Here is a 22,103-nt window from a genome sequence, read left to right on the forward strand (position 1 = left end):
TACAGAGGGAGAGAGGTCGGGGTCTCCGCCTGTCACATCCCCCACTGGAGGCTGGACCACAGGGAGGACCAGGGAGAGGAAGAGGAGACAGGACGAGGAGACAGGAGGAGAAAAGAGGAGAAAAGAGGAGACACACAGAGGAGACAGACGAGACAGTTGAGACTCGACCAACATGGACGCCAGAGGGAGGAGAGGCACCAACGGCTCGTTCAAGCGGTCTTCCATCAAACGCAGCGCGTCGTCTGGATCTCAGAAGGTAGGTTGGGTTCAAACCCACGACTTTCTGTCTCAGATGGATGAGGTGGATCGGGGTAAAGGTGGATCTGGGTCAAGATGGATCGGGTGGATGAGGTGCATCGGGTGGATGAGGTGGATCAGGGTCAGGGTTCTCTAGGATCTGTACGGCTCCTCCTCCTGCAGGCTGAGACCTGATCCACAACAGAAAACAGGAAGTGAAACTTTTTGTCCACGAGAACGTTGGTCTTCAAAATTACATTATGGATCTCATCTCTCTTCATCCACCCCCTCTTCCTCTACCATCTCCACCTTCTCTTTCTCTTCCGTCCTCTTTCTCCTCCGTCGTCTTTATCGGGTCATGTGATCAGTTCAGTGGTAATTGACTTTATGTGATGTTTTCCCACAAACACAATCAGCTGTTTCTTCAGACCAACTTCTGACTGAATCAGTTTTTATGAGAAGTTTCGTCTCTCATTCGTAAAATAACTACTTCAAAGGTTTATCTTCTTCAAAAGAAATCAATTGTTGTATAAAACTGTAAATCAAAGCTTGTGTTATGAATGAAGCCCCAAACTGTTGTATCTGGATGTATTGAACACTATCCATAATATACAAGTCAAATGTATAGTATGATACATGAGACAATTCAAATAGGACCTCGTCTGAACCTTCTCTGTTCCAAACCCACTGTAGCTTTGTTTTTTGCTTCACTATGAGCTGCTGGTGCTCATAGAGCTCCTGGTGCTCATAGAGCTGCTGGATCTCATAGAGCTGCTGGTCCTGGTTTGATGCTCATTCTGGACCAAATTCAGGACAGACACAACTGGAGGTTCAGGTAGAGACGGGGGTCCCCGAGTCCTCCTGGAGATACAGGACTCTTCGGTTCGTTAAAAATTTCTGACTCAAACCAAAGAACAGGTTTTATTACCTCTCTGGATCCTGATCACAGATCACTTCCTCTTTCTTGCTGTAATAAACGACCACATCGTTCGATGAACCCAGAGGGTCCTCCGTCCGGGCTCCGGCTTAAAGGGCCGTGTGTTTCCTCTGCGGTGGCCAGTTTAAGACGAGAGGATAAAGAAATGGAAAGCTCCACTCGGCCAGTAATTAGCCAGATGCATCCAGTTAGTGAAGCCACAGATTAATGTAATACCCCCCAATCCCCCCAACCAGGACCCTTTTCCAGTCCACCAGTCTGTCAGAGGATTCCCTCTGTTTGCTGTCAACATCATTTTGAGATTTAAACTCTGATCTCCGTTCATAAATATGTATTTTGCAGGTTTGCGGAGCTGAATGTTTAAAATCTCTCTTTATTGTGACGGATGATTATTACATTTCACCTTCTGAACCCCAGACTCCCTCAGAAGGTAAAATATAATAAGCATTGTTGTTGATGATGTCGATAATGTTGATATGAATGTTCTTGTTGTGGATGATGTTGTTGATATCGATGTTCTTGTTGTTGTCGCCGAGGCTCAGCCCTTCGCCGAAGGTCTTCGTCGATGTTTATATTACTTCATGGAGTGCCTACTGACGTGTCCTTCCTGTTTGTGTGCAGAACCAGCGAGTGTGGATCGAGAGAACCTTCCAGAAGAGAGAATGTTTCCACATTGTTCCCAGCAAAGACGGCAGCAGGTCCCGACCGCCAGAATATCCAAATATGTATTTCCATGCGGGCTTTCCTGTCTTCTCTCTTCCGCCTTGTTAAAACGCTGTCCGTCTGTTGTCGCCTTCTTCCAGGTGCGGTTGTGGTCTGCCGGTGGCCCTGCACGCCTCCGCCCTGCTGGGGGCCCGAGAGGACGGGGCCCCTCTGGTCCAGCTGGAGGTCCACCCTGCAGAGAGGTGGAGCCCCCCGAAACACAGCCAGGCCACGCCCACCGACGCCTACGGGGTCATCGAGTTCCAGGGAGGGGGACACGTCAACAAGGCCATGGTGCTCTAAATATTCACTTTTGCATTTTTTAAATGATTCACTTTTTTTTAATCAATTTAACATTTTAAATAGATACAACATTGTAAATGATACGACATTAAACATTTGAAATGGATCATTTCCAATTTCAATCACATTTAAAATGTAAAAGAATGATACAATATACTATATTTTAACATAGTTCTTTTTAATGCAGCAAAATAAATGTGTATTAGCAGCTAACATGAACATTACATCGTAATATTCCTCCAGTACATCCGGGTCTCCTACGACTCCAAGCCGGACCACCTCCTCCACCTCATGGTGAAGGAGTGGCAGCTGGAGCTCCCGGCACTGCTCATCTCGGTCCACGGAGGCCTGCAGAACTTCGACCTGCCCCCCAAACTGAAGCAGGTCTTCGGTAAAGGACTGATCAAAGCCGCGGTGACCACCGGGGCTTGGATCTTCACCGGAGGAGTCAGCACTGGTACCAGACCAGTCACTAACTGTTTTTCACTCTTTTACCCAGTTTATACATGCATGATATGAGGCCTGGTGCTCATGAGGCAGTCACATGACGACCAGACGTTTCCTGACTGGATCCTGGTCTCTGTGGTGTTTCAGGGGTGATCCGCCACGTTGGAGACGCTCTCAAAGAACACTCGTCAAAGTCGAGAGGGAAAGTCTGGGCCATCGGCATCGCACCGTGGGGCATCATCGAGAACAAGGAGGACCTCATCGGGAAGGACGTAAGAGGAGCCAGGCCAGAACCAGACAAGACCAGACCAGAACCAAACAGAAACTAGACAACGCAGAACCAGACTAAACCGGACCAAAACCAGACAAGACTAGATTCAGTCAGACTAGAACTAGATAGAAACCAGACCAAAACCAGACTGAACCCACAAGTGGTCCACATCTATTCCGCAATGTTTAACAAATCGTTGACTCAAGACTCCTTTGTGACTCCTCCCATGTTCTGATTGGACCAATCGTGTGGCGTGTGCTCCAGGTGACGCGGCCCTACCAGACCATGTCCAACCCGCTCAGCAAGCTGTCCGTCCTGAACAGCAGCCACTCCCACTTCATCCTGTCCGACAACGGGACCGCCGGGAAGTACGGCGCCGAGGTCCGCCTCCGCCGGCAGCTGGAGAAACACATCGCGCTGCAGAAGATCAACACGCGTGAGTCACGTGTGACACCATGTGACCCGCTTAAAGGGCCAGTTCACGCAAACCACGACAAGTGCGAGCTCGTGCCGAAGTTACCCACAGTGCACCTCTCCCTATGACAGTTAGATTGTGGTGTTTTACGGTAGTAGCAGCTAATGCAGCCTGCAGAAGAATAGTTAGTTTCATTGGCCATGTGACCAATCATGTGACTCATCATGTCACCAATCATGTGACCAATCATGTGACCAATCATGTGACCAATCATTTGTCATCCTATGCCTGGAGGTGTCTGTAAGGCAAGGACAGCAAAGGGAGGCTCAGCTGATGATGATGATGTTGCTGTTCTTATTGTTGTTGATGTTGACAAGGATGTAGTTGTTGTTGTTTTCATTGTTGTTGATGTTCTTTCTGTTGTTTGTGTTACTTGTTGGTGACATTGTTGTTGTCATTGTGGATAATGTTGTTGTTGATAGCAATGTTCTTGTTGATGTGGTTGTTGTTGATATTGATGTCATTGTTGATGTTGTTGTTGATGTGGTTGATGCGGTTGTTGTTGTCGTCGTAGCGTCGTAGCAGCGTCTTCCCGTTACTAACCCTGGGCGTGCTCTGTGTCGCAGGTCTGGGTCAGGGCGTCCCCGTGGTGTGCCTGATCCTGGAGGGCGGTCCTAACGTGATCTCCATCGTGCTGGAGAGCCTGAAGGAGGAGCCTCCCGTCCCCGTCGTGGTCTGTGACGGCAGCGGGCGAGCCTCTGACATCATCTCCTTTGCTCACAGATACTGCGGGGAAGACGGGTAAGTGAAGTGATGCCCTCCAAACAGTCACCTGACGACCTCCTGGTCACCTGACCCTCTGCTGTTTCCTCCGCCCAGGTTACTGGGCGACAGCGTCAGAGACCAGCTGCTGGTCACCATCCAGAAAACCTTCAACTACAGCCGCAGCCAGGCGCAGCAGATCTTCCTCATGGTGATGGAGTGCATGAAGAGGAGAGCTCTGGTAGGTCGGACAAACGCCGACGTCATGCTGTGTTCTTTTTAAATCCATCTTCCATTCGTGCAACAATAAAGCTGCTGTGTTCGTCCATCATTTGTCCTGTTATTCATCCTCATTCACAGGCGACCTTCGCATCTTACCGTGATTGTTTTCCACTCATGTGATGACAAACGTAATCTCTGCCTGGATTATGTGCAGAGGAAGCGCTCGTTTGACGGAATGAAGCGGCACGTTTATTTCAAAGATCAGAGGTCTGGATGGAGGGTATGATTAGCTCTAGACCAGGCAGCAACCTTTAATTATTTAACTTGTGTTAAAGCTGCATTTTCTCTCCTGACCACCAGGGGGGACTCCTCTGGTTGTATAGAAGTCTATGCTTCATGTGTTAAAGCTGCATTCTCTCTCCTGACCACCAGGGGCGACTCCTCTGGTTGTATAGAAGTCTATGCTTCATGTGTTAAAGCTGCATTCTCTCTCCTGACCACCAGGGGCGACTCCTCTGGTTGTATAGAAGTCTATATAAGTGACCCTACTTCTCTCTTGATGTTTTCCCTCAGTAAACATTGTAAACATAAGTTCATGTCTCAATCTCTAGTGTCAAGTCTTCTTCAATACAGCATGATGTTCATTTAGTAAATTACGGGATGCTTTAGGGCGGGACTACAGGGTGATTGACAGGTTGACATCCGAGACGTAGAAGGCGTCTCTATGTTGCTCTTCCTCAGTCCAGATGTGGTCACTTCTTTTCCACTGGTTCAAATGGTTTAACTGGTTTGACTGGTTTCAGATCTGCTGCAAAACATGGATCCTAAACAACCTTCTGACCTCCTCTGTTCATGTATCAGTGCACACTATGAATCCTGGGTAATGCAGTTCTGAGCCTGTCTGAACCCACCAGCACATTGCACCTGCTGTGACATTAACATAATAGCAGATGTGTAACCTTTGACCCCAAAAACTAGGCCTGTTCCCTGATTCTCCGCCCTCTTATTTAATCCCACAATCCTCTGCTTCGTCCTTAACACTGGAATCATTTCACTTAAAACGTTGGTGGTCAGATTATCAGGCTGCAGGCTCAGATGTCAAGGAATTTTTTTCCCAGAATCCTCCACTCAGGTGGGCGTGAGCAACTGTGTCCCATCAACTCGTCCTGAACTGAGGACTTCCTGTTTCACGTCTAATGCTGAGTCCCCGGTCTAGTACTCTAATACTTCTTTACTCTCAGAGACACAGAAACACCAGAACGTCAGGTTGTTTCTCCTCCTCACAGGTCACATGACCTTCACTATCGGGTAGATCAGTGTGTGTAGATCAGTGTGTGTAGATCACAGTGTCGTGTGTTGTGTGTAGATCACAGTGTTCAGGATGGGGTCAGAGGGACAGCAGGACATTGAGATGTCCATCCTGACAGCTCTGCTCAAAGGTAACACACCAACGTACCTCCAGTCTCTCTCTCTCTCACACACACACACACACACACATCTCTGTTCATACATCATAATTCATGAAGCTCACCTGTGTTGTTGTTGTTGTTGATGTGTTTTCAGGTACGAATGCGTCGGCGTCTGATCAGCTGAGTTTGGCTCTGGCCTGGAACCGAGTGGACATCGCCCGCAGCCAGATCTTTGTGTACGGACACCACTGGCCTGTGAGTCATCTACAGAAGATATATATATATATATATATATATATATATATATATATATATATATATATATATATATATATATATTAGACTCCTACAGGTTGTACAGGTACAGCAATGACGTTTTGTGCACAGAGATATAAAGATTTCTGTCTCCCCCAGAACCTTCCCTTCCTTCCCTTCTTTCCCTTCCTTCCCTTCCGTTCTCTCCCCGAACATCCTTCTACACCTCATATTTAAATAAACTGGTCACTTCATTCTTCACCTGTCACTTTCACACAATCAATAACTTCATTCCGTGCACTTTACTTATTATTATTATTATTATTATTATTATTATTATTATTATTATTATTATTATTTATTGTTTGTTTTTACTTCTTTGTTGCATCTATACTTAGTTACTTACTTATTTTATCTAAATTTTTATACTTTCATGTTTTATAAATTTTTTTGTATAGTTAAATGTTCATTGTTATTTTTTTATTGTTAAATGTTGTGCACTTTCCGCCAGGACAAATTCCTTGTTTGTGCAAACTCATTCGATTCTGATTCAGTTGAGAGTTTTGAATGCTAACATGCTAACATGTGCACACGTGTCCCTGCAGCCGGTGAGCTCGGCGCTCGGCGACCGGCCGAAGAGTCCGGCGGTCCAGAGAGCGGCCGGAGGGAAAGGAAAGGCTCGGGGGAAGAAGGGGAAGGGCGGCAAAGCCAGACCGGAACCACCGGAGGAGACCGACCCCAGGAAACTCGAGCTGCTCAGCTGGGTGAGTGATGAAGACGATGAAGGTGATGATGATGGTGAGGATTGTGATGATGAAGGTAGTGATGCTGCTGCAGGTGAACTCTCTGGAACAGGCCATGATGGACGCGCTGGTCTTGGACCGAGTGGACTTTGTGAAGCTGCTGATCGAGAACGGAGTGAACATCCACCACTTCCTGACCATCCCCCGCCTGGAGGAGCTCTACAACACGGTGAGACTCTGGTTCCAGCCCCGAAGCCATCAGACCAAGGAAACAGACAGGGAGATAAGAAAAACATGACCTAAACACGGCTCATCTTCTCGTGTTTCTGCCATTTCGCACCAGATTTTGTTTGACTTAAAAACGGCTTTGAAAAAAACCTTTCAGGATGTTTGTACTGTGACATAAAAATGTGTCAACAGTATCTCTGCAAAGTTTAACTTGCCCTAACGTTTTTCCTGAACCTTGAACGCCTCTAGTTCCACAACAGAGGAGCAGATGCACCAACACACACCAACAAATACTTTTTATCCATAAGTTAGTACAACACATACCAACAAGTAGTATTTGACTTGGAGTGTGAGGAAGACCTCCTGATGAAGAGTTCAGCCTTCAGTTCTTGGGCGCTGCTGGAGTTCATAATTCATAAACTCTTAATGAATGAATGTATTACTTACATATAATATATTTCACACAGAATGAAGACTTTTGAAACATGAACAAAGGAAGACGAGATCAGAAGCATAAAACACAACGAGCTGAAACTGTAGCCTCAGATGTTCACGCTGCTCTGCAGCTTAGCGCTGCTCTTCCTCGGTGGTTGCGTCACCGTTAATCTTCATGGGCTTCACTCCGAAAAGCTTTCCGAACAACACGCGAGATTACAGAGCCCTTCTTATGATATTACATATCTGTATTGTCATGTTTGTGGAGGGAAACTAGTCCTATTAGAGCAGCACATGTGTCTGTAATCGCTCTGACAGCTGCAGTTATAATATCATAAATGCAGTACAATAACACGCTGCGGCACTGGGCCAAGACTCAACGTATTCATCATATGTTGTGTTGATAATATTGTGTTTTCATTGTTGCTGTTATGAATCAAAACAATTTGCAACGAGAGGAAACCACAAGTTTAATGTGGTTTGACATAGTAACACTGGATTATTAATACTGATATATATATATATATATATATATATATATATATATATATATATATATATATATATATATATATATATATGCATATATATATATATATATATATATATATATATATATATATATATATATATATATATATATATATATATATATTTGTTGTGTGTTTGCTTTGATATTCCTCTACTGTAGAAGTTGGGCCCGACCAACACGTTGCACTTTGTGGTCAGAGATGTGAAAAAGGTGAGTTTTGTATTAAAACATTTTTTCTTAAATTATAATCATGAGAACAATAAAGTTTGTCCACAAATTCAATAGAATAATATTGTATTTATTGAATGAATAAAACGCACATACAATAAAGAACATTATAATGATGATGATGATGATGATGATGCTAGAATGTTGTCTGTGTGATTTAATACAGTTGTGCAGTAAAGTACGAGGTATAACTTGCGTAACAACGCTGCGTTTCAGGGGAACCTCCCTCCAGACTACCAGATCACGCTGATCGACATCGGCCTGGTGCTGGAGCTGCTGATGGGCGGAGCCTATCGATGCAACTACACCCGCAAGAGCTTCAGGGCGCTGTACAACAACCTGTACGGCCTCAAGCGGGTGACTACACAACCATGTCAAAGAACTACACAACCATATCAAAGAACTACACAACCACGTCAAAGAACTACACAGTCACGTCAAAGAACTACACAACCATGTCAAATAACTACACATTCACTTGTCGTGTTTCCTCTTACAGCCTAAAGCTCTGAAGCTTCTTGGAATGGAGGTTTGTTGTGTTTTATTTTTATTTTTAATATTTCTCACAATCTCTGATGAAGTTGAATAATACAATAAAAAGTACTTGACTGAGTGTCTTACATGGACTCACGTGGACTCTTGTGGATCGGGTCCTGCAGGATGACGAGCCGCGCTCCAAGGGGAAGAAGAATAAGAAGAAGGAGGAGGACCTAGACCTGGACCTGGACGACCCGGAGCTGAGCCGGTTCCAGTACCCGTTTCACGAGTTGATGGTGTGGGCGGTGCTGATGAAGCGCCAGCAGATGGCGCTGTTCCTGTGGCAGCGCGGTGAGGAGGCCATGGCCAAGGCCCTGGTGGCCTGCAAGCTCTACAAGGCCATGGCCCACGAGTCCTCCCAGAGCGAGCCGGTGGACGACCTGTTCCAGGACCTGGAGAACAACTCCAGGTTTGTTCTACACACACACACACACACAGACACACACACACACACACACACACACACGTGATGAAGGACGTGCAGTGCTGCTCACAGCCTGCGGGGGCGCTGCTTTTCGCTCTCAGGGAGTTCGGCCAACTGGCCCTGGAGCTGCTGGACCAGGCCTACAAGCGGGACGAGCAGGTGGCCATGAAGCTGCTGACCTACGAGCTGCAGGACTGGAGCCGCTCCACCTGCCTGAAGCTGGCCGTGGCCGCCAAGCACCGCGACTTCATCGCCCACACCTGCAGCCAGATGCTACTCACCGACATGTGGATGGGCTGCCTGAGGATGGGCCGCAGCAACTGCCTCAAGGTAGGGGGGGCCGGCTCACAGGGTCCAGTCCACGTCTCACAGGACCAGTCCAGGACTGGACCCTGAGAGACCTTATGAAGTCCCATCTGTGAGGCTCTGAAAAACATTTGCTAAAGAACAATACTATTGTCTCCAGGCGATCATGATAATATTAGTATTAATAATAATGATAATATTGTCTCCAGGTGATCTTGGGGATCGTCTTTCCTCCGGCCATCCTGCTCCTGGAGTTCCGTCTGGGAGACGAAGCCTCGTTTCACTCCAAAGAGAACGAAGAGAGCAAAGCAAGAGGACGACAAGAGGACGACAACAAATCCAACAAGGTATCGAACCCCCGGAGCGGCGTGTCCTAATAGCTCCATTACTGTGTAATTACTTACTCTATTGCTAATAAATGCATTACTAACTCCATTACTGATCCGTGACTTTGTTTCAGGACGCCGTCTCCAACTTTGACGCCGTGTCAAAAAAAGGAGAGGAAGAAGAAGACGAGAGGAAACACAAGAAGAGAACTCCCATCGGGAGGAAGATCTACGAGTTCTACAACACCCCCTACACCAAGTTCTGGTTCAACACGGCAAGCTTATGAATATTAGACTCAGTCACGTGTTTTTTCAAATTTAATTTCATGAACTGTTACCCTGTTTTCTCATGTGTTTCTAAATTGGATAAAGTGGTTATTATAAGCATAATAGTAATAATAGTATAAATAATAAAGGAACCGAGTGGACCGTGTTCAGAGCCTCTATTGGGTACGCGGCCACTCGGAGCTGAGGTCGGGAGGGCATCGGTGTCGTAGCAGATGGAGGCCTTTTGGGCCGAGATGGCCCAGGGGTCTCCTGAAGCAGCTGACGGGTACCAGCAGGCCAGAAGAGCTGCAGCGGTCGCAGATGCTAAAACTCGGGCATGGGAGGTGTTTGAGGAGGACATGAAAAATAACTTATGGTTGGCCTCAAGGAGGTTCTGGCAAACGATCAGGCACATCATCAGGCTGTGGAAGAGTACTGTGAGGAACTCCTAAACCCGGCCAACATGTCCCTTGGAGAGGGGGCAGCGCCTGAAGACTTTGCTGGTTGCACCCATATCCCTGGTGGAAGCCACTGAGGTAGTCAAAAAGGTCTTTGGTGGCAAAGCGCTGGGGAATGAGATCCACTCTGAGGTGCTGAAGGCACTGGATGTTGTCGGGCTATCCGGGTGGTGTTTCCAACTTCAACAAGGGGCACCGGAGAGTGGTCAAACTATCGTGGTGTAACACTGCTCAGTCTCCTGAGGAAAGCTTATGCCAGGGTGCTGGAAAGGAGGCTCCAACCATTTGTTGAACCTCAGATTCAAGACGAGCAGTGCGGATTTCGTCCGGCCGTGGAACAGTGGACCATCTCTTTACCCTCGCAAGACTACTAGAGGGGTCCTGGGAGTTTACCAACCGTGCGTTGGCAGAAGTAAAACAAGCGCTGTACCGGTCTTGGTGAAGAGGCAGCTGAGCCAGAAGGTGAAGCTCTTCATTTACTGATTGGTCAACGTTACAACCCTCACCTATGGTCTGAAACTCTGCGTCATGACCCAAAAATGCCAAAAATGAGTTCCCTCCATAGGACTTAGCCTTAGAGATAGAGTAAGGAAATGAGTTTTCAAGACCCGACCCCAGATAAGTGGATGAAAATTGATGGATAGATAGAGGAAATGGTGTAAAAAAAAAAAGACAGTTCTTTACAATGGGAAGTAAAATGTGAGCCTGAATTAACTGTTTGTGTTTGTGTGTGTATGTGTCAGATCGCGTACCTGGTGTACCTGATGTTGTATAACTACATCATCCTAGTGAAGATGGAGCGATGGCCGTCTCTGCAAGAGTGGATCGTCATCTCTTACATCATCACTCTGGGACTGGAGAAAGTCCGACAGGTAAATGTCAAGAGTCACCTGAACAAACCTTTACTGTTGTCACGCTTCAGGTGAGACAGATTCATCTATTAAGGGACAATATTTGTCAATTTGTCAACGCAATAACTACTGAGCTAATATTCATTATGGTAAAGACAAATCACGGCTGAAGCAGCCAGACACTTAATGGATCTGCTGAACTGGTGTTCCTGATGTCCACTTAAACTCTCTCCCTCCTTTTAGATCCTGATGTCAGAGCCGGGGAAGCTGAAGCAGAAGATCAACGTGTGGCTGGAGGACTACTGGAACATCACCGACCTGGCGGCCATCTCCGTCTTCCTGTTCGGTTTGCTGCTGAGGCTGCAGAGCGAGCCGTCCATGGGCTACGGACGCGTCATCTACTGCGTCGACATCATCTTCTGGTACATCCGAGTCCTCGACATCTTTGGAGTCAACAAGTACCTCGGACCCTACGTCATGATGATCGGCAAAATGGTACCGCATCAGCCCTAACCATAGACCTGAACCAGTCCTAACTATAGACCTGAACCAGTCCTAACCACAGAACTGAACCAGTCCTAACCATAGCCATTAACCAGCCCTAACCATAGACCTGAACCAGTCCTAACTATAGACCTGAACCAGTCCTAACTATAGACCTGAACCAGTCCTAACCACAGAACTGAACCAGTCCTAACCATAGCCCTGAACCAGTCCTAACTATAGACCTGAACCAGTCCTAACTATAGACCTGAACCAGTCCTAACCACAGAACTGAACCAGTCCTAACCATAGCCCTAAACCAGTCCTAACTATAGACCTAAACCAGAACAGCCCAGAGTTTTCTCTCTGACAGGTCTTAAGTCTCCATGACTGAAAGACGTAATGTCTCCCAGATGATCGACATGCTGTATTTCGTGGTCATCATGCTGGTGGTCTTGATGAGCTTCGGCGTGGCCCGGCAGGCCATCCTGCACCCGGACGAGGAGCCCACATGGCGTCTGGCCAAGAACATCTTCTACATGCCGTACTGGATGATCTACGGGGAGGTGTTCGCCGACTCCATCGACCGTAAGACCAGAGGCCTGAGAGACTTCAGTCTGTCCTCTGTCCTTACCGTCTGTCCTCACCGTCTGTCCTCACCTTCTATCCTCACCCTCTGTCCTTTGTCCTCACCTTCTGTCCTCACCTTCTGTCCTCACCCCCTGTCCTCTGTCCTCACCGTCTGTCCTCGCCGTTTGTCCTTACCGTCTGTCCTCATAGTGTTGTTCCTCATGTTGATGAACACAGTAAACATAATGGAGATAAATGTTATAGTTGTTATTCTTATGTTTTTTATATATTTCATGTTGTTAAATTTTTGTTTATTACGTGTTTCTCTTCTTGACAGTTTATGCCATGGAAATCAACCGTAAGTATCTGAGTGTGGTCATTTGATTCCTACATTTAGTTAAGAACAAGGAGGCTTTTATTGTGAAAGAGCCTCAGAATACACAACTACATGGTGTTTTCTGTGGCTCTTTCATGATAAGTTAATTTTCAAAGTAATCTAAAAACTACGATACTACAACCTCTGTCCTCTTGTCTCTTCTGTCCTCTTGTCTCCTTTCTCCTCCTTGTCTTCTTGTCTCCTCTGTCCTAGCTCCGTGTGGAGACAACATGTATGATGAAGATGGGAAGAAGCTTCCTCCCTGCATTCCTGGAGCGTTCCTCACGCCGGCCATCATGGCGTGTTACCTGCTGGTGGCCAACATTCTGCTGGTCAACCTGCTGATCGCCGTGTTCAAGTACTGACCTTAGACCAGCTACCGACACACTGACCTGAGACCAGCCGCTGACACTGACCTGAGACCAGCTACTGACACACTGACCTGAGACCAGCTACTGATACACTGACCTGAGACCAGTTACTGACACACTGACCTGAGACCAGCTACTGACACTGACCTGAGACCAGATACTGACACACTGACCTGAGACCAGCCGCTGACACTGACCTGAGACCAGTCACTGACACACTGACGTGAGACCAGCTACTGACACTGACGTGAGACCAGCTACTGACACTGACCTGAGACCAGCCACTGACCTGAGACCAGCCACTGACACACTGACCTGAGACCAGCTACTGACACTGACCTGAGACCAGCTACTGATACTGACCTGAGACCAGCCACTGACCCACTGACCTAAGACCTGCTACTGACACTGACCTGAGACCAGCCACTGACACACTGACCGAAGACTTGCTACTGACACTGACCTGAGACCAGCCACTGACACATCGTATCTTATTTGCTTGTATAGTCTGAAGACAATCAGAGAAATGAGTTGCACTGATAACAGGAAGTCAGACCAACATCTCTTCCTCTCTAACTCTTCCACTCGTTCTCTCTTCCTCTGTCCCCTACTCTCTTCCCCTCCTTCCTCTTCTTCCCTGCTCTTCCCTTCACTTCCTCCTCTTCCTCCCTGCAGCAACACGTTCTTCGAGGTGAAGTCCATCTCCAACCAGGTGTGGAAGTTCCAGCGCTACCAGCTGATCATGACGTTCCACGAGCGTCCCATCCTGCCGCCGCCGCTCATCCTGCTGCCGCACGTCTTCCTGCTGCTGCGCCGCCTCTGCTGCCGCTGCCGCCGCCGGCCCGAGGGCGACGCGGCCGACGGGGAGCGCGGGCTGCGTAAGAACCACTCAGGGGGGCGGGGGGGCGGGGAGGGGTGCAGGAGGACGGGGTGCAGGATCCAGGGGGGCGGGGTGCAGGGGAATGAGGTGCAGGGGGACTGACCCTCAGGCGGTACGGGGTCCAGGGGATCAGTAAGTAAGTAAGTAAGTAAGTCGGTAGGCAATTATGTAAGTAAGCAAGCAGGCAAGCAAAGTCTGTGTGCTTGTGTCCTTAGAGCTGGTCGTGTGCTTGTGTCCTTAGAGCTGGTCGTGTGCTTGTGTCCTTAGAGCTGGTCGTGTGCTTGTGTCCTTAGAGCTGGTCGTGTGCTTGTGTCCTTAGAGCTGGTCGTGTGCTTGTGTCCTTAGAGCTGGTCGTGTGCTTGTGTCCTTAGAGCTGGTCGTGTGCTTGTGTCCTTAGAGCTGGTGCTGAGCGTGGAGGAGCTGAAGGCGCTGCACGAGTTTGAGGAGCAATGCGTGGAGGAATACTTCAGACAGAAGGACGACGAGAAGCAATCGTCCAGCCAGGAGCGTGTCAGAGTGACGTCGGAGAGGTCGAGAAGATATATACATATAAGTACTTGTGTAGTTGCTGAAAAAGTGTCTCACAAAATGTCATGAATACATCGCAGAATACTTTGTCTAACCAGATGCATCCTATGAAGTGTTGAAAGGAGTCGTCATAAAGCTACCATACACTGTTATATAAAATGGTATCGTCGTGATGAACATGGTGAACTTGTTCTGTAGTTGCTGCTCTCTGCCTGCAGGGGCAGATGTTTTTGGTTATTTGAGTATATGGTACTAAATAATAGTAAAATAATGATACAATAATAATATTAACATCATATTAGCAATAATCCGTTGTTCCTTCTCAGGGTGGAGAACATGTTCATGCGTCTGGAGGAGGTGAACGAGCGGGAGCAGTCCATGAAGGCGTCCCTGCAGACGGTGGACCTGCGCCTGGCTCAGCTGGAGGAGTTCTCCAGCCGCATGATGAGCGCTCTGGAGAAGCTGGCGGGCGTCGACCGGGACCAGCTGGTCCGCTCGCACTCTAGGGCGTCGTCTGTCTGCGAGCCCGCCGGCCTGATACGGCACGGCAGTATTAGCAGCGCCGACGGGTACAGCCTGTACCGGTACCAGCTGGAGCACGAGGACCGGATCTCTGTGACCGGGGACCCGGAGGGAACCGACAGGAAGGTCCAACTGAGTCCAGAGAGACCAGAGGGAACCGACAGGAAGGTCCAACTGAGTCCAGAGAGACCACGGGCAACCACCCAGGGAGGAAACACAGCAGGTAGGATGAGACCAAAAGAACCATCATGTGACTTTGTTGTATTGAAGTCGATGCTTCTTGTGTTAAAGCTGCATTCTCTCTCCTGACCACCAGGTGACTTGAAGGCGTTCGGGTCGACCCTGGAGGTGAGCGGCCTAAAGGAGAGGACTAAGTCTCTGTCCAACGTCGACATCCTGGTCTTCCCCTGCGACCCCGAGCACAGACCCCCCAGCACGGGGGCGGCGGCGCTGGGGAAACCAGCAGAGAAAACCCCGCTGGAGGCGGCCATGTCCTTCCCTCTGGAGCGGTCAAAGGTCACGCAGTACGTATCCTCTCCGACACTCAGCGACTCCTCTTCAGACCCGCCGTCTGGTCATGGAGGAGGGGAGGAGGAGGAGGAGCTGCTGGGGGAGGACAGGATGTACCCGACGCTGCGCTCTAAGAGTCTGAACACCAACCCGAGGAAGATGAGAACGACCAAGAAGGAGAGCGAGGAGACGCCTCGCTCGGCCGGCAGCGTCAGAGACCTGGCGTCTGCGTTCAGCAGCGCAGGAGAGTCACGGATCAGAACCAGAGACTCTGAGAGCTGATCCTGACTGAGGCCACGCAGAACTGTGCACCACACAGGGAAAACCACCACAAAGACACACAACATAACAACCAACAGACTCAAAAACACAGAACGACCACAAAGAGACACAGAACAACCACAAAGACACACAGAACGACCACAAAGAGACACTAAATGATCATAAAGACACACAGAATGACCACAAAGAGACAAAGAACAACCACAAAAAGACACAAATCCACCACGAAGAGACACAGAACGACCACAAAGACACACAGAACGACCACAAAGAGACACAAATCCACCACAAAGAGACACAGAACGACCACAAAGACACACAGAATGACAACAAAGAGACAAAAAGAGACACAAATCCACGACAAAAAGACACAGAATGACCACAAAGAGACACAAAACCACCACAAAGAGACTTTACATCTTTTTAAGTCTTCCCCATGCAGAATATTTTTATGTGACAACATATTTACTGCTTGTTGTAAAATATCTTGAGAATTTAAATAACCTGACCATTTTATTAACAATGAAAGGTTAGTTATCAACAATGTGCAAACTATTATTATCAGATGCAACTCTTTTGAAGGCTTTTTTTTAATATGTAACGCAGAGATGCAACAGGAGAGTCATATTTAGTAGAAATATGAACTGAATGTAGTCTGAAACTCATCCCAGCTGTTCGTGACAGATGAAATACCTTTGTAATGTTTACACCTGATAAGTTATTTGATTATATGATGTTTTTTCTTGTCGTATGATTTTCATGTTTTGTACTGTTCAGCATTAATATAAGTACATTTAAACATTTAAACAAACTGTGAACAGCTGATCACAAAGCGACAACAGAGTATATTTGATGAAAATTCAACAGAAAAACTGAGAAGGATTAAAGGGAATCAACTCTACCTCTTCACAGAGAAACTTCTGTCAATAAAAGACTAAATAATAAATAATAAATGACTTTTATGAACTGTTTCCTTCACGTCTATCCTTTTATCACGTCATGTGTTTCACTCACGAGCAAGTTAAAATAAACAAATCCTAAAGAGTTCTTTCAAAAGTTCCTGAAAAAGTTCTTACATTTTTTTCCCTGAAAACTTTCGTATGAAAGCTCTAAAAAATGTTCCAACAGTGAAAACAAAGCACAGAAGACTTGTATTGATCCTTTATTTGTTTAATGAAGTAGCTTCCACTGAAGCCACGGTCCAGTTTCTGCTCCCGAGGTCAGCGTTTAAAATCATGATGCAGAAGAACGAGGCAGAATGTTAAAAAACAATACGCAAAGCAGCAATAAGCAGATTGAAGAAAGATCAAGAAATATCAATATGACGACAGTAAGACAAGAACAGAGAAAACACATCACACACTCGGCTTCGTTCGGACGGATCGAGCTCATCGCTCACAGCAGGAAGTCACGTTGAGGATCTGATGATATGAAGCATGAATGATATGTACGTGCAATATTAATAATGTGAATATATCCAACATTAATAAGTATGTTTTCTTTAGTATATTTGAACCGTTAGATCGTTCGTGAAAACGTTCCTAAAATTCACTAAAGTTCTTGAAAAACATTCCTGAAAATATTCCTAATATCGTTCCTGAAAAAGTTACGAAAAACTTTCCTGAAAACATTTCTGAAAACGTTCCTAAATTTCTTTAAGAGGTTCTTAAAAAACATTCCTAAAAATATTCCTAATATCGTTCCCGAAAAAGTTACGAAAAATGTTCCTAAAATGATTTGAAAAGTTTCTGAAAAACGTTCCTGAAAACAATCTTAAAAAAGTTTGCGAAACGGTTCCTAAAAACAGTTCGAGTTAACTTTCAGGAACTAAAATGTTCTTTAAATCAAGCCTGAAAAGGTTCCTAAAGATTTTCCTAAAAACATTGCTAAAAGACGTTCATAAATAGGTTACTGTAAACGTTCCTTTAATCGTTTCTGAAAATGTTTCTAAAAACAATTATTGTTTTCTTTAGAACATATGAACGCTTTTGTTTTAGGAGCTTCATTTGGTCATAATCTGAAACTTTACCACTAGGTGGCTCCACATTCTACACGCTGGCCCTTTAAGTCTTCGTAGCTTCACAGTGGACACTTTGTCTACACGTCAACTAAAAAGACTTCTCTTCTAATTGTTGTTTTTTTGTAATTTTTTTTTTTATTTTAAAGTTTGACTTGAGGACAGCGGTTCACGAATAGGTCCTGAAAACAAGCTGCGGCACTTCCTTTCATTTCTCGGTCTTCGTCTTGTCGTCGTACGTGCCGGCGTTCTTGTACGCGCCCACGTAGCCCGTGTTCTCCACGATATCCTCCCGGCCATCGAGACCTTTGCCCTTGCCGCTCTCGTCGAAGCGCTCCTTGTGGGAGCCGGTGTACTTGGACGTGTCAGTCAGGCGGTCCACCGCCTTCAACTTCGACACTTTCTGATGGAAACACGGAGGGGACAAATGAGGTGAAAGTCAAAGCGCCATTCGACCTCAAACCTCCATGCAAGAAGTTATTGATCCTTCTGGCCTTCAGGGGGAGGAGTCAGTGAAATATAATAGATCATGAAGACAGATAGACAGACAATGTGAAGTTGACTCATATGCAGACGATACTGTAATGTATATTTGGTTCTATGTACCGCTGAGCTCCAGCAGCACCAGAATGCTGATCACTTCACAGATTACTGCCTAAAATGATAAACCTCTGGACTCTGAACAGTGCTATTGGACCTTGTCAGACGGTTCAGGTTTCATGTTTTCAGACTGTCAGAATGTCCACGAAGGTCGACAGCCACAAGTCACAGAAGCTACAGTTGTCAGATAGAAACTCCCGGTCTCACCGTCACTCCAGCGTTGGCGGGCTCTTTTCCTTCCACCAGTTTGTTGATGGACTCCAGCGCCTCCTCTTGGCTTTTACCTTTGAACCTCTTCGGTGCCAACTCCAGCAGAGCTTTCTGGAACTCCTCATAGGTGATGACCCGGCTCGTCTTCTGCCTTCACACGGAAGCAGAAACACAACAGCAGCAACTGGAGTTACCACGAAACAGAGCTACAGCTGATAACAATGAATATAGAGATGTGTCTTCTGCATAAAACATCCACCAGCCACAGGCGGATGAATCACAGGATGATGAATCAGTGTGTGTCCACAGACACACAAAACTACCACAAAGAGACTCAACACAATCAGAGACAAAAAAACAACCACCTAGAGACACACAAACAACCACATAGACACACATATAACCTCAAAGACAAGAAAACCACCACAGAGACTTTACATGGATTGTCTTCTTCTCCTAAAAAGCGTTGCGCCGGCCGTGAGAAAGCTGTCGGTTCTGGAATCGACGACAGACTCACTTGACTTTGGAGAAGACGATGTCCACGTCGGTGGCGGTGACGTTCTTGCCGTCGATGATCTGGCAGTCCTTGCAGAGTTTGGCCCAGTTCTTCCCGTTCAGCTCATTCCCCGTGGCCTTTGAGTCTCCGTGGATGGCAAACTTCTGGAAAGACAACTGGAGCTGCTCCAGGTTCGCGCTCTCCGCCATGATGGCTAAGTATCTGCAGGGCAAGACCAACGAACACAAAGGAAATCAACTCAGGAAGGAACTAAATCCAAGAAGGTTTCGCAGAACCACAAGAAAACTGCCCATTCTTTTTCTTGACACAGCCATTTGGAATATAAATGAATGTTAAGGGTCATTTATACTCAGATTTTACGCATAGACGCAAGACCCTTAAGGCCCCTCGTGTAGCCATCAGCCATCTTGCTGGGTTGCCCAAAATTTCTGACTATCCGTAAAATATATACACGAGACGTTCACAGCCCGCAAAGCTGTGATTGATCTGCAAACCACGTCCTTTCTGAGTCTCGCATTTCTGGTGTGATAGCATTATACCGCTGTTTTTAAAAGCCATAGTAGAAACACGAACAATGGATCCCGTTGAAGAACGTTTGGCTGAAGAGGTCTGCAAATACGAGCATTTATATAACCCATCTTTGACGGAGTATAAGGACACGCAGATGGTGGTGAATTCCTGGAGGGAGATATCGGTGAACGTCGGCGTGCAGGTCGACTGTAAACGGTCGTTGCGCCACCAACTGTTCTGGCGTATGGAAAAGGCGGTAACCATAAACCAAAACGAGTCCGTCAATCCAGTGGTCAGGCTTTTGTTTTAGTCGCTCGTTGTTTGACTCGCACCAGTGGAAGATACCAGAGATTCGAGGTGCCAGACAAGAGGAAGGGCGTGCACCTGGATCAGGATCCGCCCACAGCCACTGATGTAACAAGAGAACTGGAAACGACCTGGCAGAGAACTCAAAACCTGTATCCAGTAGAGGAGGACACACGGACTCACAAGGGCCAGCGCTTATATTGTAGAGGCTGACAACTACAAAGAGACACAAAACAACAACATAGGCACAAAACAAGCTCAGAGACTCAAAGCAACTACGAAACAACTCAAAACAACCACCAAGAGACTCAAAACAACACAAAGAGACTCAAAACAAAGAGACTCAAAACAACACAAAGAGACTCAAAACAAAACAAAGAGACTCAAAACAACACAAAGAGACTCAAAACAAAACAAAGAGACTCAAAACAACACAAAGAGACTCAAAACAACCACAAAGAGACTCAAAACAAAACAAAGAGACTCAAAACAACACAAAGAGACTCAAAACAAAACAAAGAGACTCAAAACAACACAAAGAGACTGAAGCGAGACGATCAACATATAATGTACTCATACAAATAAAGTTTTTGAACATCTGAGCCGTGAGGCGGCAGCTCCTGTTTTGTGTGCGTATGTGTGTGTGACCTCACTGGTTTCTCAGTCTCCTGTGATCACACACACCCTGATGTAATCCCTAACAGTGGTTGTCACGGTTACGGAGTCTCCTAACATTTACAACGGTGGTTTCTTTAAGTTAACGAACCAATCAGAGGCGACGGCAGCAGCGAGGGCGGGACTTCAGTTAGTTATGTAAACTGTGTGTGTGTGTGTGTGTGTGTGTGTGTGTGTGTGTGTGTGTGTGTGTGTGTGTGTGTGTGTGTGTGTGTGTGAATATTTAGAACAAGGCCCAAGTAGAACCAGTAGAACCACAGGAACCAGTAACAAGGACAGGACTCGCTCAGCAGCGACCTCACACCGCCAGGGCGGAGCCGCTCGAGGAACCACCGACACCCTGAGAACCACTAGAACCAGTAGAACCACTCGAACCAGTAGAACCAGCAGAACCACTAGAACCAATAGAACCAGCAAAACCGGTACAACCAGCAGAACCACTAGAACCACTAAAACCAGTCGAACCATTTGAACCAAAACAACCAGTAGAACCATTTAAGTGTGTGTGTGCGCGTGTGTGTGTGTGTGTGTGTGTGTGTGTGTGTGTGTGTGTGTGTGTGTGTGTGTGTGTGTGTGTGTGTTCACACTCAGGTGTCAGATTCCAGGCAGTTGAAACAGTTGAAACAGTTGAGACAGTTGAGACAGTTGAAACAGTTGAAACAGTTGAAACAGTTGAGACAGTTGAAACAGTTGAGACAGTTGAAACAGTTGAAACAGTTGAAACAGTTGAGACAGTTGAAACAGTTGAAACAGTTGAAACAGTTGAGACAGTTGAAACAGTTGAAACAGTTGAAACAGTTGAAACAGTTGAAACAGTTAAAACAGTTGAAACAGTTGAAACATGTTATGTTTCAGTTCAGTAAGTTTAAGTTTGTCCTGATGGTGTCATCACCTGTCTCTCTCTCTACTCACCTGTTGTGTTGTTATGCACACACACACAGACACACACACACACACACAGACACACACACACACACACACACACACACACACACACACACAGACACACACACACACACATATCAACACACTGTTGATATTTGTGTTCATAAACGCGTTAAAACACATATTTCACATTATTGATTCATTCATGAGTGGATCAATAAATCAATAAGCCGCTGCTGTAAAAATTCAGCTGCTTATTGATTTATTGATTCATATTCAAGAGAAAAAAAGATTCATCTTCACTTTTAACCCATTAAAACATGCAGCAGTTCTTACCTGTTTGTCCTTCGGTCTCTGGTCTCTCTCTCTCAGGTCTCTCTCTCTCTTAGGTCTCTCTCTCTCTCTCAGGTCTCTCTCTCTCTCTCCTGTTTCTCTCTCTTTCTCCTGTCTCTCTCTCTCTCTCTGGTGTCCCGTCTCTCTCCTGTCTGTCCTCCCGTCTCTCTCCTGTCTGTCCTGTCTCTCTCTGGTCTCCCGTCTGCTGAGAGCTGCTGAGAGCTTGTTATCAT

The 22,103-nt window shown here is 46.5% G+C and overlaps 2 protein-coding genes across 3 annotated transcripts; one reads left to right on the plus strand and one right to left on the minus strand.

Annotated features, from left to right (window-relative positions):
- The first annotated feature begins 172 nt into the window (after positions 1-172).
- Positions 173-15,817, plus strand: LOC137794062 (transient receptor potential cation channel subfamily M member 1-like). Its single transcript, XM_068590651.1, has 28 exons — positions 173-256; positions 1,796-1,872; positions 1,978-2,170; positions 2,423-2,636; positions 2,774-2,898; positions 3,162-3,333; positions 3,939-4,113; positions 4,192-4,315; positions 5,663-5,735; positions 5,860-5,960; positions 6,566-6,724; positions 6,798-6,932; positions 8,058-8,108; positions 8,343-8,483; positions 8,626-8,655; positions 8,786-9,072; positions 9,189-9,417; positions 9,603-9,740; positions 9,854-9,994; positions 11,188-11,316; positions 11,539-11,790; positions 12,192-12,366; positions 12,686-12,706; positions 12,938-13,082; positions 13,771-13,973; positions 14,373-14,505; positions 14,830-15,233; positions 15,348-15,817. Exons 1-28 carry the CDS (start codon positions 173-175, stop codon positions 15,815-15,817), a joined length of 4,581 nt encoding a protein of 1,526 aa, XP_068446752.1.
- Positions 15,818-17,946: 2,129 nt separating this feature from the next.
- On the minus strand, positions 17,947-22,103 carry tppp3 (tubulin polymerization-promoting protein family member 3). 2 transcript variants are annotated; one of them, XM_068595375.1, is made up of 4 exons: positions 21,874-22,103; positions 19,162-19,362; positions 18,642-18,795; positions 17,947-18,237 (listed from the first exon to the last, which is right to left on the minus strand). In XM_068595375.1, exons 2-4 carry the CDS (start codon positions 19,347-19,349, stop codon positions 18,043-18,045), a joined length of 537 nt encoding a protein of 178 aa, XP_068451476.1. In that variant the 5' UTR covers positions 19,350-19,362; positions 21,874-22,103; the 3' UTR covers positions 17,947-18,042. The 2 variants fall into 2 exon arrangements, with proteins under 2 accessions (XP_068451476.1, XP_068451477.1); XM_068595376.1 differs by lacking the exon at positions 21,874-22,103 and adding an exon at positions 20,056-20,079.

This window comes from Clinocottus analis, unplaced genomic scaffold, assembly GCF_023055335.1.
Source record: "Clinocottus analis isolate CAN_PGR_092001 unplaced genomic scaffold, fCliAna1.0.p SCAF_10, whole genome shotgun sequence".
Classification (NCBI taxonomy): domain Eukaryota; kingdom Metazoa; phylum Chordata; class Actinopteri; order Perciformes; family Cottidae; genus Clinocottus; species Clinocottus analis.